The 17,938-nt window shown below is 37.9% G+C and overlaps 1 protein-coding gene across 2 annotated transcripts in view; it reads right to left on the bottom strand.

Moving 5' to 3' along the window:
* Positions 1–17,405, bottom strand: part of SLC25A12 (solute carrier family 25 member 12) — a 97,369-nt gene extending 79,964 nt beyond the window's left edge. Inside the window, exons 1-2 of one of the 2 annotated variants that reach the window (XM_043487728.1) lie at positions 17,298–17,405; positions 16,300–16,347 (exon numbers count right to left, since the gene is read on the bottom strand). In XM_043487728.1, the coding sequence (XP_043343663.1) occupies positions 16,300–16,347; positions 17,298–17,309 (60 nt within the window). In that variant the 5' untranslated portion in view covers positions 17,310–17,405. Of the gene's footprint in view, positions 1–16,299; positions 16,348–16,673; positions 16,755–17,297 lie in introns of those variants that run through there. The other variant, XM_043487726.1, reaches the window with a different exon arrangement.
* Positions 17,406–17,938: the final 533 nt, after the last annotated feature.

The raw sequence follows: 17,938 nt of genomic DNA on the forward strand, positions 1-17,938 counted from the left end.
GAAATCCTGGGACAACATTTGTACTGCAGGGCTCTGGAGTGCCAGTCCTGGCTGGCAGAGGAGGGCTCCAAGAGAGCAAGCCGCTGGGGAAACTGCAATGTCAGATTATTCGAGGCATTTGGCTTTGTGGAAAATAACCCTGGGAGGAGCCTAAATCTTTACACAAATGTCAGCTTCTCAATGAGACTTACCCACCCAGACTTGTATTTATATTCCCAAATCCCCTATGGTGTTCTGCTTTCCCCCTTGGCACCTATCGACTACCATACTATGTATTTTACTTATTATGTTTGCTGTCTATCTCGCAAGTGGCATGTAAATATCACAAAAAAAGGAATTTTTGCCTAGCATGTTCACTGATGTATCCCAAGCACCAAGAATAATAGCTGACACATGGTAGGCACTCCGTAAATATTTGTTAAGGGATCAGTAACAGGTACACGAATCACTAAGTAAATGAAAAGTTAAGCAATTTTTAACTCTATAAAAAAGTAAATTATGAACAAGTATTTTTGTCATATAAAAACAGAAAACATTACATGATTTGGCAGAAAATAAACAATTTAGAGTTATAATAATGTGGATACTAAATATTAATTTAACAACAATTATAAATATAATGATAAGCATGGAGGGAGAAAAATGGGAGAGGAAGTCAAATACCTCAGCTGCTATAAGAGAAAGTCAATAGTGTCTAGAAGCAGCAGTACAAAGATATGAAGTATTTCTACACTTTATGAAAAGCAAAGTATAGAAATACTTCTATTCATGAAAAATGAATAGCTAGAAAAATTACAAGAGGTTGCTTCTAGGAAAGACAAGGATCAAAAGATCAAAGGACTGTTGGTTTGCTTTTGGTTAAGCATTTCAAATGTCTTCTTTTGGGAATCTGACTAAACCAAGCCACTAGCTCCCTCAATAAGGACAGAATTAAATTTTAAATTGTTTCCTTTGTTGTATTCTGAAAAATATCATTGAGGTTATCACAGCAAATGCTCTATCAGTCAACATAAGCAGCCCAAAGGTGGACACATTCTTACTAGGTGGTACTACCAAAATCACCTAACTAGTATAACCCCAAAATAAAGTCATGTTCTCTCCACATGCTATAAAAGTCATACCTGAAAGGTTCCTGTGTTTACACCCTGGCTCTAAACTTATTCACTGTGAGTCCTTCAACAAGGACATTCTCCTCCCAGGCCCCTAGATATATATCACATATCTATAAAATGAAAACTAAATAATCTTTGACATTTCAAAACAGGCATGCAAACAGGAGAAAGAAAAAATAAACTGTATGATACTGAGTGGATTCTACTAATTCTAATCAATTGCTGCTTCTCCTCAAAATTCTTCAATGTATAACATAACCTGACACATTTACCAAGATATGAAAGCCACCAGGGTTAAAGACAGGCAGGAGTGGAGAAAGGCACAATGTTGGCAAGGCTACTGGAACTGGAAAGAGGGATCAATACAAGGAAGTCTAAAAATAGAACTTAAGCAACTGATAAGTGAGCAATTAACTAGAATGAGTGCCAAAGGTATGAGACACATACAATGGGAACCAAAAATAAATGATTCATTTTGAGGATAGATGGCAGGGAGTTGGTGAGAGGAAAAAGAAAATAATGTTCGGAACAGGCCTTGAAAGCAAAATTCAGTTTTAACTGCAAATTGAGAGAAAGGGTATGGAGAAGGCAATGGCAACCCACTCCAGTATTTTTGCCTGGGAAATCTCAGGGACAGAGGAGCCTAGCAGGCTACAGTCCATGGGGTCACAGAAGATTCAGATACCACTTAGTGACTAAACAACAAATAGGTTAATACATCCATAACCCTTGACATGTGACTTTGTAGCACCTCCCACTGTGGGTGGAGTATATTCCCTGCCCAAGGGAATTGCCCATGTGACCCGTGGGCTGAAAAAAAAAAATAAAAAAAAAAAAAGAGAGAAAGGGTATTTCAGGCTTAAAAAAACAGAAAATTTTTAAATGAATTTATTTCTTTTTGGGGGGAGGGGGTTGCTGTCTGGAGAAAGGTAACAAAGAGAGGGTACACAAAGATGTGTAGAAGTGACACTGAAAAGACAATTTGAGACCAGATAGTGGAAGACTTGGAAAGCTAAAACAAAGAGTTGGAACTTCATCCTATGGGCCATGGGATACCACTTAAAATTTTAGGAAGTGAGAGACATGATCTGACATGTGCTTTCCCCGGCAGCAATGTGAAAGATGGACTGGAGAAAAGATAAGCTGCCTGGGGGCAGGGAGACCAAGTAGTGGCTACTGCAAAGATCCAGGGGAAAGAGATTGAGGCCTGCACCAAAGCAGTAGGAGTAAAAATGAAAAAACAATGGGGATTTTCACCCACTGCTAGAGGCTTTTCATTTTATTTATGATTTTAATACTGTCAATTCACACCATTCAAAATAAGAATATACAATGAAAAAAGTCTTCCTCCCGCCTCTTTCCAGTCACTCAGTTCCTCACTCCAGAGGCAATCAATTTCTCACACACACTTTCAGATATTTTTTTGTGCATAAACAAGTAAATTTTATATATAAGATATATATATATATATAGACACCAATATGCATTCATGCACAGTAAGTTGCTTCAGTTGGTCTGACTCTTGGCGATCCTAAGGACTGTAGTCCGTCAGGCTTCTCTGCCCATGGGGATTCTACAGGCTAGAATACTGGAGTGGGTTGTCATGCCCTTATCCAGAAGATCTTCCCAAGCCATGGAATGAACCCACATTTTTTATGTCTCTTATATCTCCATCAGCACCACCTGAGAAGCCCCATATATGCCAATATATACATACAAATGTGTATGATTACTCTTATTCATGTCTTTTTAACACAAATGATAACATACTATTCACACTGTTCTATCCATCTTGCTTTTTCACATTCAGTCCTTTAAAAAAGTGATTCAGATATACAGCAAATACCAAGACAATGCTGTAAAGAAATTATCCTCCAATTAAAAAAAATTAAACAAAAAAAAGTAATTTAGCAATATATACATACCCACAAATATATATGTGTGTGTGTATATATATATATATATATATATATAATATATAAAGAACTATCAGTCAGTCAGTTCAGTCACTCAGTCATGTCTGACTCTGCAACCCCATGGACTGCAGCACGCCAGACTTCCCTGTCCATCACCAACTCCCAGAGCTTACTCAAACTCATGTCCATCGAATCGGTGATGCCATCCAACCATCTCATCCTCTGTCATTCCCTTCTCTTCCTGCCTTCAATCTTTCCCAGAATCAGGGTCTTTTCAAATGAGTCAGTTCTTTGCATCAAAGTAGCCAAAGTATTGGGAGTTTCAGCTTCAGCATCAGTTCTTCCAATGAACGTTCAGGACTGATCTCCTTTAGGATGGACTGGTTGGATCTCCTTGCAGTCCAAGGGACTCTCGAGAGTCTTCTCCAACAACACAGTTCAAAAGCATCAATTTGCGACCCCATGGACTATACACTCCATGGAATTCTCCAGGCCAGAATACTGGAGTGGGTAGCCTTTCCCTTCTCCAGGGGATCTTCCCAACCCAGGGACTGAACCCAGGTCTCCTGCAGGCGGATTCTTTACCAGCTGAGACACAAGGGAAGCCCATAAAGAACCATAAAAATGCTCATATTCATTGATAAAGACTCCTCGGCCAATTTCTATGAGAAATTTAAAATAATTAGGAACTAAATATAAAACAAGAAAATATAAGAGATGGGTTATGGTGATCTTTGTTCTCTCACTTCACAATTGAGTTGCTTTCTTTAATTAGCAGATATTTTCTTTTTTTTCAGATATTAATTTTCAAAAGGAACAATATGATAACATTTCAGTTAGTATTAACAAAATAAAGCAACTAAGTGTCCATTTGATGTTTTTGAACTATGGTGTCAGAGCAGACTCTTGAGAGTCCCTTGGACTGCAAGGAGATCCAACCAGTCCATCCTAAAGGAAATCAATCCTGAATATTCATTGGAAGGACTGATGCTGAAGCTGAAACTCCAATACTCTGGCCACCTGATGTGAAGAGCTGACTCATTTGAAAAGACCCTGATGCTGGGAAAGATTGGAGGCAGGAGGAGAAGGGGATGACAGAGGATGAGGTAGTTGGATGGCATCATTGACTCAATGGACATGAGTTTGAGTAAACTCCGGGAGATGGTGATGGACAGGGAGGCCTGGCATGTTGCAGTCCATTGGGGTCGCAAAGAGAGTCGGACACGACTGAGTAACTGAACTGACTGAAGTGTCCATTTCTTTTTGTCACAAAGGTGTCTGATATCTAATACCTGAATCTTATTGCCAGGACTATCACCACTATATACACAGATTACATACACACAGAGAGAAATTCCGACATTCTTAACTTTAAAACTACCAGGAAATGGAGCAGCCTTAGCACAAACCACCAAGGACACAGTAGCCAACAAGGAAAACAATTGCTTTTGTTGACATGTACTGGAACAGGCTTTGCTAATATCTGGGGTTATAAATGATGCCAGAGAATCACTTACCCTGAGGTATTTTGCTAGTGTTTCTCCCAACTCTCCTAGTCTATTTTAACTGAAAGATAAAGTGCATAGCTCAGAGGAAAAAAACACAAATCTTCTCAGCCACAAGGAGTCAGTGCTTGACTTCTGCAGGAGACAGTTAACTAATTAACTCATTAAATTAGAGACAATTACTTGGCAATGTCACTGAGCCTGCTGCCTGAACAGACAAAACAGAAGAGGGAATTCAGAACTGAAACTAGAATCTACCCACAGTCAGCCAAAAGGCTAGAACATTTCCTTAACAAAGAAAAGCAGGTACCTCAAAAAGGGTGATACATTTAAACTAAAAATATTTTTTAAAATAAGAATGACCTATTTATTTTAAATAACTTCATTACTTTTAATGCTGATTTTAATTGACTGGATAGTAACGCTTAAACAAACAAAAAAAGGAAACATGGCCTAAAGTAACACAGCTAGAAATAAAGAAAGGTTAACCAGGCTTACTAAGACTTTTTCTGCTAACCAAAATGACTTGCATGTTTACACTAAAAATGAAAAAAAGCAATTTAAAACAAACTTTTGGATCTCCTACGCTAACACTTATGCTAAAAAATTAATATATTAATTTAGTTGCACAATACTGTTTCTATTTTGTTCCTATCATTTCAAAGGCTGAACTAAAATGACTTGAAATGAAATTAGCCAAATATTATATCCATACTCCAAATAACTTTAGAGTTAATCATTTGCCATTTCAAAGATGTTTCTTAAGCAGTCATAAATCCTTCTTGGGCAAGAAGTCAAGGACACATAAAAGACGTAGACAAGCAGCAGCTGACAGTATCAGAAAAAAAATAGGTGGTCTATTTTTTAAAACCTAACTGAACTGTTTTAACGTGAAAGTGCCCATAGCTTTGGCATTTCCAGAAATATTTGAATTTGAGTATAGCTCATATGTGTTTGAAAAAGCCTTGACATTCTGAAGCATGAGAAAGAAAATGGATCTTAAAGAAAGATTAAAATCTTTATACATTTAATAAAAATCATTGCTGATAAAAGTATGATTTCATACACAGATTTATGTTATACTTTCACTAAACTACCTCTAGCTTCAAAAGAGACGATCATGTTATCCAGAAATGTTTTGTCTATCAAGCCAACAGATCAACACATCAAGACCTCACCTGACTGTAGTTAACTGGATACTAATAACTCCTTTGCAATTTTGTCAAATGTAACCTTAAGTAACCTTCAGAATGTATGCAACCAACATCACAGGTTAATTATAAAGCAGACTTTACAAAGTTTACACACTACATTTCCACTGAGTAAGGGAAGAAAAAAAAGGTTAATTTAAAATTCAAGAACATGAATGAGTAAATAGACCCAAATAGTTTTAATGATATAAATTAGCTGTTTAAATGGTTAAAGTTTAAAAACAGAAGTTTTCGATTTTTATATTCTAAAAGATTTTCCAGAAATTATAAAGGAAAGTTCTGAGAGGCTGTGACTAGAAAGTTGGTCACTTTTTAAAAATTATAGTGTGTCAAGATCAAGGATTTTCTTTTTCAGTACGCCCACCAAAACCAAGGTAATATATCTAGAAGCACTTCTTATTAAGCCGAAAATCTGCTTAAATCTTTCAGGTTATTTTGCATTCATTTTAGAACCTTTATCAAGTACCAACTTTGTGCTGGGCACTAGGTCTGGCACTAGGGATGCAGAATCAAGAAAACACAGTTCCTGCCCTCAGGTCACTCAGAGACCATGGCATGATGGACACTGAAACTAAGGTCAGAAAAGAGGTTCTAATCTCCTGTGTTGTTAAATAGTAGAGATTTCTGGAGCAAACACACACTTCTCAGAGTCTCTTTAACGAGAAATTACAGAAAGGTAGATCTTTCTGTAAGGGAAAAAAGTGAGATCTTGAACATCAAAGTACTTGGAAATTGCAAAGCTAATGCAGATTGACATAGTTATTCTAAAACGCTTAGAAATACAGAAAAGCAGCAGATCCCAGTTTCCCTCCTTGCATACTGAATTTTTCTGCTTCTGCTCAAACATGAAGGAGTTACTGTTCTAACTCTTCACCCTTATTCTAACCAAGGTTTCCTTCTACTATACTTCTATACTTCTACTGTTCTTGGGTTTACCAGAAAGTCAGTCCTGACTGGTCTAGGCACCTTCATCTCTGCTTATCCAACATGTGGCTGTAACATGAGTCAAAACAAACTGTTCCTCCCTGACTTTGTTCCAATTGAGATAAACTGACATTTTCAGATTGCAACATCCTTGTGATTTCTAACTCTCAAAGGACAATGTCACAAAATTTGGTAACTACAAATATTACACAGGGCATTTCCTATACAGAAAAAAGAATTACATGAGCAAAGGAAGAGAAAAACTTGTACCAAGGCAAGAGTTGAGCACATGAAGCTAATCTTGTTGTCCTTCACTATTACTGCTCTTACTCCTAATGCAAGCCAAATTTAGTCCGGAATGCATGCCCTTTCACTACTCAAGCACTCTATGTAACAAGCAAAGACCACAACAGATCCAACAACACAAATTCTGTTACAATAGTGCAACGTGGAATTCAAGAGCAGAAATAACATTTTAATGAGAAAAAATAATTTTTAATACATACAGCCACATCGATTTTAACAACTCTATGAAGCCACATTAATTTTTTAAAACAGATTTTAATGAGTGACACAAAATTTTTTTGGTATTTACTAAAATCTACACATGCATTTTTTAGGAGAAGGTAGTTTTATACATCTAATTAGCATTTTCAGTTGCATATTTCACTTACACTGTAAACAAAACCTATTTAATACTGCAAAAAAAATTCTCTAGAAACCTGCCTTTCTCAGGTTGTTTCATGAAACACTATCTTCTTTTTGTGTTAATATGTGTATTTTTACTATATGTTACATCAAGGCCTACTGTCAGCTGCATGTTAAACATGCAATGTTTAACAAAGTGAGGAAGTGCAAGACTTCAGTTAATCACTGAAATTAACAGAAGTTACCATAGTAAGCTAAGTTTTTCAAAACAATTTAACTCCTAAAAATGGCCAAAAACATTGGAAATAATGACCCCAGAGAATTCAGTAACTGGAACTAGAATGTTTCATAGCAGATTAAGTTGAATAATTTGCATTGTTCTTAAAATAAATACTTCAATTTCCTGGTCAAAGTAACCATGGAAACATTCAAGGGGCATATATATTTACAAGCCTGGACAAATCATGTGTTTGATAATCAAGGTGCAGCTCCCAGGTGTATCGAATGCTTTACTGTTGGTAAACCTTGATTACATAGCAAGATTTTTGCCATAAGGAAAAAAGGCCTTTTATCCTGGTAGGGAGCAGCGACAGATCAACAAAATGCAATGTAGGAACCTGGCTTGGATCCTGATTTTAATAAAGTAACTTAAAAAAAAAAATGAAACAAGCATGGAAATTGCAACTCTGAATTGAAATTCGTTTGTTAAGGAAAAATTTTAGGTGCAAGAAAGTATTGTGGTTTGTTTGGTTTGTTTTCCAGAGTCATCATCTTTTAGAGATAGACACTGAAGTATTTATGGATGCAGTGATAAGATGTCTGAGAACTGCTTCAAAATAATCCCCTGCAGCTGCAATATAAATGAAGCAAAATTGGCCATGATAGTCGAAGATTAGTGATGGTAGATGGCAATTCATTATGCTATTTTCTTTAAATTCATATATGTTTGAAATTTTTCATAACAAAAAAGGCTACCCCAAAAATGAGATGATTCTATATGTACTACCATACCTGCATTGCCATACAATATTAAGTAAATAAGGCAAGTTGTATTAACATACATAAAGCAAGTCTCCTCCATTTACTATATAACCTTGAGCAGGATGCTTAACCATTCTGGGGCTCAGTTTTCTCATCTATTAAATGGGAATATTAATGGCACCTACCTTATAGAGTTGTCCTGGGGATTACATACAGTGATTTGTATAAAAAGCTTAAAATAGTGCCTACAACATGACAGTTAACAAACAATAGTACAGTCCTAGAACCCATGGCACTGGTTTCAGTGAGGCATGTTTCAGAAATTTCAGCAGTGCTAAGTAAAAGAGAGCGGACCAGAACAGGGAGATGATTTTTCACAAATTACAAACATAAAGAATGAATTATAAGTCTCTCTTTCAGGTCTGCATCTTGGTATTTCTTGGTTGGACTACTATTCCTCCTCTGGTTAAGAGAGAGCAACAGAAGGTTTAAATGAAAACTCTGCACATACCTCCACAGTCTCCCAGTTTTTAACCATGGCTTTACCCCTTCTCAGGATCTCTAGACTTGAGAAATTATCTTTTGTGGAGATATTTCTGAATATGGGAATTTGTGAAGATCTTCAGATGTATATCTCAAGAATGTAATTAATAATTAACTGATTACATGAACATGATCATAAATACTTATTAGCATCCTTAGTCACTTTCTAGGTCCAACACAGTTACCTGGGGAACACAAGGGACTGAGCTCCTTTTCAGGAAAGAAAAGTCCTCAGCTCAGAAGAAAAGGAAAGGGACAAAGAACTAAGTTTTACCAGGTTCTCTGAGTGCCAGGCACTATTTACACATTATCTTATCTTTGTAACATCCCTATATGCTAGATGCAGTTATCCTTTCTTAGACAGATGAGAAGACAGACTCCCACAGAAATGTAAACACCTAAGGTCACTCAGCAAAAGGGATCAAAGAGTATTCAGATTCTGGTTAGACTACAAAGCCCATGTAAGGTTCTGGCTACATTCTGTTGCCTCCTGGATGAAAACGAGTCAACCAAGGCCCAGATCAAGATATCCTAAGAATGCTATGGACAGGAGGAAATTAAATTGGAAAAATCACAGTCTACTCAAGGTAGAGTAGAAAATCCATGAGAAAGCACAGAAATATATGAGAAAGCTTACATTTCACTATGATCTCTTTAAATGCAATCTATTTAACATATAAATTGAATCATTCCACTTTCAAGGTGAAAGACCTCCAACAGGTTCCGCAACATTTTTTAGAAAAGAATCCAAACTCTTCTTCATGGCCTATAAACAAGGTCCTGCTTGTGGTTCCTTCAGCCTCATCTCTTACTGGCCATTCACCCCCTCACTCACTGAGGCTTCAGGAGCACTGGCCTCATTTTTGTTGTTGAACATACCACATCCTATCCACATCCAGGGCTTTGCACGTGTGGAATTCTCTCTACTTACCTTTCAGTTCTCAGCCCTGATATCACTTCCTTAGGGGCCTTCACTGGCCACCATCTTGAAAAACGATCACCTTTTCCATCATTCTACCTATCAGAACTGTCACAATCCCGTGGTTGATATTTGTTTTTTAATGTGTGGTCTTTGTTATTGTCTGTCTCACCCCTACCTAGATTGTGAGGTCATACCTTCATCAAACTCCTCTGTCGTACCTACAAACCTCGCATAGCGCCTAGCCTGTTAGGCAATTAAAAATGTACTAACTGGTAGTAGGACATAGACAGCATTTAATAACTCTAATGTTTTAATCCTAATTATTTTTTCATCTGTCTATTTGATTCAAGGATAAAGTTTTCACTATATTGCTAGCATGCCCTTAATGCCTAACACTTTTTTAAAAATAAGAACTCTATATAGTTCATGGCAAATACTTTATAAACTAAAGATAAAGGCTATTATCTTCAATTACTATAGCCTGAAAAACTGGTGAAAACCCTTAATCAGGGTGGCTAAGAAAACTATAGATCCCTTTCTGCGTCTCTCTCACTGGTTTCTTCAACCCAATTCATGCTGGGAAGTCTCTTTTAACTTCATGTTCTGAATTACTAAGTTCTTACTTTTAAATTATGCACTTGCTCAAAATTTAACACATATACATTGAGAGTTTGTTTTTATTTCCCCTGAATTCTTACCTCAACCAAGTTAACATTATCTATCCTTCTGTATATACACCTGTCTTTCCTCATTTATAAACAAAAAAAAAGTATCAGTCGTTCAGTTGTATCCCATTCTTTGTGACCCCATGGAGTATAGCAGGACAGGTTCCTCTGTCCATGGAATTCTCCAGGCAAGAATACTGGAGTGGGTAACCATTCTCTTCTCCAGGGGATCTTCCTGATTGAACCTGGGTCTTCTGACTGCAGGCATATTCTCTACCATCTGATCCATCAGGAAAGCCCCAAGAATAGTGGAATGGGTAGCCATTCCCTTCTCCAGGAGATCTTCCTGATCCAGGGGTCAAACCTGGGTCTCCCACACTGCAGGCAGACTCATTTACAGTACATTTGAAATCCCTCTAAATTAGCTGGAGTAAGTCTAACTCATTCTTTTTAGTATCTGCTTAATTTTCCATGGTTGTTATTTCAAAATTTTTCTACCACTGCCCTTTGATAGCATTTATTTTGTGCCCCTCAACTTTTTTGTTTTTGTTTTGAGGAACAACTGAGTGCTGCCACTAACAATCTTGTAGGTGTATATTCTTATGAGTATTTTTATTTCTCTGGGATAAACATCCCCAAAATAGGATTGCTTCTTTAAATGGTATCTTTATTTTAAACCATTGCCAAGTGCTTTGCAAAGAGTCTTTGTTTCCACAAATGCACTATGAGAGCACCTTTTTTCTCCACATTTGGCCTCAGTAGATGTTGTCATCTTTCAATACCTGATTCTCTTATTATAACTGTAATATTGTGATACACTTTCTACACTTTGGAAAACATAGCCCTAACTCATATTTCAACAAAATAGAAGAGTCTCCTGCTAAAAGCTAATTCCCTTTTCAGCTTCAGGTTATTGCCAAAAGTAAATAAATACATAATATGTAAAAAAAAATATTTATTGAATAAAGGACCTTTCTTTCAATTAAAAATTTGTTATCATAAAAACTCTACAGAAGAATCACTGTTTACATTAGCAGCAGCATCCTCTTTACTTTCTAATGTAAAATAAACAAGACAGAAAAAATGGATTTTCATAATTTGATATGGGATACAATCTTCTAGTTACACTGGTGATGAGAAAAAAGGATAAAAATAGTATTTGATTTCTACATTGCCACACATTTTGGGCCTAGCATATGTTATGCTACAGTCTCAACATGTATTGCTTTTATCATAGGATACATTGGTAAATGAACAAAAAAAAAATCTATCAACTTAAAAACAAAAAAAAGAGATCTTCAAAAATCATTCACTTAAAACAGTTTTTCGTTTTTGGGCAGCACTGTATGGCCTGCAGGATCTTAATTCCCCCAACCAGGGAACGAACACAGGGCCACAGCAGTGAAAGAGCCAAGTCCTAATCACAGGACCACCAGGGAAGTCCCTTAAAACAGCTTTTTGATAAACCTACTTTGCCACAAAACACAGACCAAACCAGATTAACTCTTCATTTTTAAATTTGCCAGGTTTATAACAAACAGCCTATGACATTCCTGTTGTCCTTACCTCACCTTCCTCTTCACTGCTTCCACTGTCTCCTTTTGCTACTATATACCTCGGATGTAGCAGATTTGGGTCAATGATAGTGTGTGGCTGAGAGAGGTAGAAGACACAAATCCAGGATTGACAGTTTCAAGGGTACTAACAGTAAAATATTAGTTTGACAGCTGGTTGTAAAATTACAGCAGTCTAACACATAAGAATTCATTTGCTGTGCTCCAATTTTATGTACTTGGGGAGGGGGCAGGAAAAAGAATCCTAGTGAATACTATTGTTCTTTTTTTTTTTAATTAATAGAAAACACGGCTCATCAAAATTTGAGCAATGATGAACATAAAAAAAACCTATTTCTCTATACTCAGAATCAAAATGCTTACTTACTCTTATCGACTTGCACATAAATGGACTTGCACATAAAATGAAGTGTCATGAATAGGTATAACATCACTCTCAAACAGGAATATTTTGCTGTTTACAAAACAAATGACTGTGAGCCACACCAGCTAGTTGTGAATTTAGACAGTCAATGCCATAGATCTAAATTTTTCAGAATTTTTCAATTGCATTCTAAAATTCAAAATTATATCTTCTCTGTAGTCTTTAAGTAGCTCAAATGACCCTGAATTCAAGTGACCCCTCAAATCCTACCAAAACAAAATTATATTAATAACAGAATAATCTAGATTTTACTCTTTGACTGGACCCTTTTCTGTGACACTCTAAACTCCCATGAGGCCATTCTCCCTCCTTCACTTCCACTCCTCCTCCTTCCATTTCAATTGATAATATCACTTATAAATCAGTCCTTTATTCCCTGTCTTGTTTATTTTGTAATTAATCCTCCTAATCCAACATTTCATCAACCACCTATACAAAACTTGTATCTGACTTCAGTTTATTGGGACACATTTATTTAGGAACCAAACTTTAACAGTCCTCTCACCCAACTCCTAAAATAGATGCCTTATAAATTAACATCTATCACAAAAATGCTAGATTCACTACTCTTTCCTTTACTTTCATATTTAATACCACATTCAATTGATTTCATCCCTTCCAAAGTCCCTGGTATCGACCTTCCATTCCATTTCCCCAGCCATCAGCCACTCCAGGTCATTATCTCCCACATGAATTATTTCAATGGCCTCTTAACAGATCTCTCTACCTACTTTCAACCTCTCCACACTTTATCCAACATACACAAAGAGCTGCCAGAATTTACCCACTTCAACTTGCCCAGTGAGAAACCCAGAGTGCCTTCCTACTGTTTCAAATCCAAAGTCCTTAGCCAAATGTTCTAGATAGTCACAGTGGAAAGGTATTTTATTTCATCACCTAAGTAACCAGGTTTTTTTCTTTAATTTCTTAAGAAACACAGCTGCGGTTAGACTTTTACATGTCTCTAGCTTTCAAAAGTCATTCAAGAACCCACAAGTGGTATCATGTAAGGGTTAAGAAAACGGATTCTAGAGTTTGACTAGAATCCAGTCTCTACCATTTATGAGCTAAGTGACAATAACCAACTCATTTAACTTCATCTATTTAACAGCAGGGGTTTCCCAGGTGGCTCACTGGTAAAGAATCTGTCTGCCAATGCAGACAGAATCCAGAATCAAAAGATACAGGTTTGATCCCTGGGTTGGGAAAATCCCCTGCAGAAGGAAATGGCAACCCACTCCAGTATTCTTGCCAAGAAAAATCTCATGGACAGAGGAGCCTGGTGGGCTACAGTCAATGGGGTCATCAAGTCAGACATAACTTAGCGACTGAGCATGACTTAACAGGGACAATAATGCTATCTTCTAAGGTTGTTAAAGAATCTGCCTGAAATGCAGGAGACCCAGGTTCAACCCCTGGATTAGAAAGATCCCCTGGAGAAAGAAATGGCAACCCACTCCAGTATTCTTGACTGGAGAATCCAATGGACAAGGGAGCCTGGTGGGCTACAGTCCATGGGGTCACAAAGAGTCAGACACGACTGAGGGACTAAGCATGCAGGAAGGTTGTTATGAAAATTAATAAAATATCCTTACCTGAAATACTGTAAATTAACTATACATCAGTTTAAAAAGAAAAAAAATTAATATAATACCCTAAAAGACTAAGCCAATGCCCAGCATACTTCAGAATGATCAATAAATGATAGCCATTGTCATTATTATTACATGACCACAAGGATCTAGACAAACCAATTTGACTATCGTACCAGAGGCTATATATTTGCCTTCATTGTTCTTGACTCCCTCAACCACAAGTTGTGGGACATGGGACAGGTCTCAAAGAGGGACTAGTCACGTTTACCTGTCCATTCAAGTCTTGGCTCAATTCTCCCCTTTAATTATTCAACATGTTAGTGTCTACTACTAAACTAAATACAAGTACATACATGACACACAGTAAATAATTCCCAGTGAATATTTTGATAAATATGTTAAGTTGCTAAAGAAATGCATAGTAGTATGTATTTTTGCCTGCTATTGTTTCTAAAATATTAAAAAACCAAATGCATCTAAAACAAAACTGTTTCTAAACAATGCCCTATAGCTTCAAGTAACTATAGTTTGAAGTATTTAAGATATAAATTCAAAATCTATGTTACTTGCTAATAGCCCTCAAACTGATTCAACTAACTATATTCTCTATCAAGCTGTTTCAGTTACCAGAAGGTAGTATCTATATTCTGACTCTTATCAATAACTCTTGGGTCAATGCTTTACTGTTACTGCTAAACATGTAGTTAATAAATTCCACAAATTTTCAGTATAAAAAGTAAGGGCATCATCAAAATAATGTGTAAAAAGATAAAATTTGAAAGTTTTCAAAAAGTGAGGCATAGTCCCAGCCCTCTCCTCTCCAAAATCAAATCCATACAGAATCACAGATTTTTTTCCACAAGATTTTTAAAGCTGAAAGGACTTCAATTCCCATTCCCTTATAGCCCATTGAGAACTACATGAGAAGATGAAGCCCAGGAAGGTCAGATAATTAGCTCACAGGTAAAACCACAAGATAGGGGCAGGACTGGCGATTGAACCCAGTGTTGCCAACACCTGGTCAATGCTCTGTTCATTAGTTCATGAGGCATTTTCACTGATTTTTCCTATGCCTACTTCATTAAGAAAACAAAATTAACTATATCACATGAATTCCTCATGAAACAACTGAGTACGTGGCGTGGTTAACACTGACATATTTTTGGTTATTTTTAAGAACTCTTGTGAGAAATCAAGGTTTCAAACCACAAACAGAGCATCTCTATTACAATTACTTTTGTTCTGGAAATGATGCTTCCCTTTACCAGAGTTTATAAAATTTAAGATTCTCATTTTCACTAACTGGTCATCTATGCAGCCTCCTCCCCAACAATAGCTTAAGCAATCCACATTTCTCAGATTAAAAATGTCATCTGCACCAGGCTGATGTGCATGTTAGAATCTGTTCCTAATATAGAATCATAGACTTTTGGAGCTGGAAGGAACCTTGGAAGATCACCTCTCATTTTACAGAGGAAACTAACACCCAGCAGGGACCTGCCCAAGGTCAAAGTTTCTATACAAGAACGGGTCCAGAATATACCCGTTCTCAAACATTCTCAAAAGAATTCAGAGAAAAACACAGTATTTGGTAGGACACCTAAGCTTGCCTCCCTTTATACGTACTTAAGCACAATTTCTTGCATGCAGAACTTCTGAAATTAAGAAATGAAAGCAAAACAAAAAACTAAGCCAATTTTTTAAAAGTCTACAGCCAAGTCACTGATCATAAAAACTCAGCAGAAGTGAGGGTGGATTCTTGCAAGAATCACAGATAGTAACATTTTGTAACACAACCCCTGAAGCCCATGGATATAATAAAAATAAACAGAGGAAGAAAAGACACACACAAATTAAGAATAACTATAATATTCTTATCTCTGTAACAAATTGCACAGAGTTGCTTAGAAGCAGGAAAACTTTATAAACATAATTTTCAAAGAACAAAGAATTTGAATCATACCTATCAATTGCACAAGTGTGTCAATATGTTTTGAAATTTTATTTTGGTCACAATGCTTAAGGGAAACTGAAATTTTTCTCCTTAGTGATTTTTTTTTTAATGTCTTAAGTCATTCAAAAAAATAATAATTTGACGGAAATCTTTTTATCAAATCTTAATAAGAGTTATAATCTATATTATTTATTCTCATGTTCTGAAGAATACATGAAAATACTGATAAAACATTCCTGAAAGCTAAGGCCTGAAAAGTACTAGACTTACACCTTCCCCCCCACCCCCGCCCTACCAAGAAGAAGCACAACCCATAAGCCATTACCTGTAGGAATATGTTTCTTAACTCCTGAGGATCACCTCGCTTGGTTGTCTGTAAAGGAAAGAGTAAAAAAAAAAAAAAAGCCAGTTAATGCTTCACTAGAGATCACATAATCTCTGCAGATTAGAGTTCACAGATGCTAACAATCAATGCTCTTATCTTTTACAAGTGCATTTTGTTGAAGATAAATTAAAAGCACTAATACTGATAACAACTGTCATTGGAGCTGTGTGATCACAAAGTGGAAAGACAGGTGTGAAGAGCCTAAGAAACAGCAAAATCTATCAGATTTCCCCTGGGCTGGAAAGGAAAGGCCATGAGAATCAAGCCCTTACTTTATTCCACATCCACTAGCGACACAGTGAGCATCCACCCACCTTCAAACCAAGAGTCCAGCAAGAGTAGAAACAACAGCAAAGTTGAAACACCCAAATTAATCGCATGGCCTACTGGCCTTTCTTCCCGTGGAAAGCAATGCAGAATATAATTATCTCTACGCCTCTTTCTTTCTCCACCCAACCTAAAATAATGAAAGCGGCTACAACGTTTTAAATACTTTAGACATCCTGCCACCTGCAGCTCAAATGCCAACCGCTGCCCCTGGCTCCAGAGGCCCCCAAATACTCACTCACCCCCTCCCCCACCACAATACACGGATGCCTTGGGTATCCCCGGCTATCCATGCCACTTCCTCCCACTCCCTTTCTGATGCCCTCCAACTGCTGGCTCACAATCCCATGTACCTAGGGCAGGATACTCCTCCTCCTTCACCGACCAGTGGTCCTTACAAGCCCCTCCAACTCACAATCCCTCCTCCTTCCCCTCCCCCCGCCGGGCATCCTCTCCCTCCGGTCCAAGCCCCGCACAGTTCTTCCTGGAGCCCCAGGACACGCCATCTAACAATCAGGCAAAAAAGTCAATGGGAAGACGTGAGGGGCTGCAGGCAGGGTCCCCGGAATGTCTCTTATGAAATAAAGGCAGCAGCAGAGAGTTAGAGTCACCTTGACCGCCATGCTGTGCTCGGAAGCCGGGGACGAGCGAGTGAGCGAGCAGGGCCGAGCTGTCAGGGCGCGCGCGCGCCGCCTCCCCGGCCGCGCCCGCCCTCCCGCTCGCCGGCGCCGCGCGCGTCCCTATGCAAATGAGCCCGGGGCGGGCGGGGCGGCGTGAAGGGCCGTGTCCCGGCCAGAAGCGGCTGGTCTGCGGCGCGAGGAGGTGGACCGGCCTCCCACGGGACGACCTCGGTGCCAAACTGTGGGATTCCGACGCGCCGCGTGGTTGCCAGCAGCTGGGTAGCTGCCAGGAAAGCCCCAGGTCTCTTAAGGCCTCTTGCAGGGTGTGGCTTTGCGCGCCGACTTCAGCCAAAGTCGTTTTCCCTTGAGACTTACAGGAACACTTGAGGCCTAGATTGAGCAGGATTTCGAAGGATCAAAGAACGTGTCTCAATAATAATAATAACAACGATAATAATTGAATCGTTGACGAGAGGGAAATACTGACAATAAAACAGCCTGGGACTCATTCATTCTGGGGCAAACCTAGGTAAACGTAACTTGAGAAATATGCCCTTAAATTGGCATGGGATGAATACACTTAATAGAGTGTCTCCTGTACTGTTATAAAGCTTTATTAGTAGACTCCACCT

This window comes from Cervus canadensis, chromosome 15 (genome assembly GCF_019320065.1).
Source record: "Cervus canadensis isolate Bull #8, Minnesota chromosome 15, ASM1932006v1, whole genome shotgun sequence".
Classification (NCBI taxonomy): domain Eukaryota; kingdom Metazoa; phylum Chordata; class Mammalia; order Artiodactyla; family Cervidae; genus Cervus; species Cervus canadensis.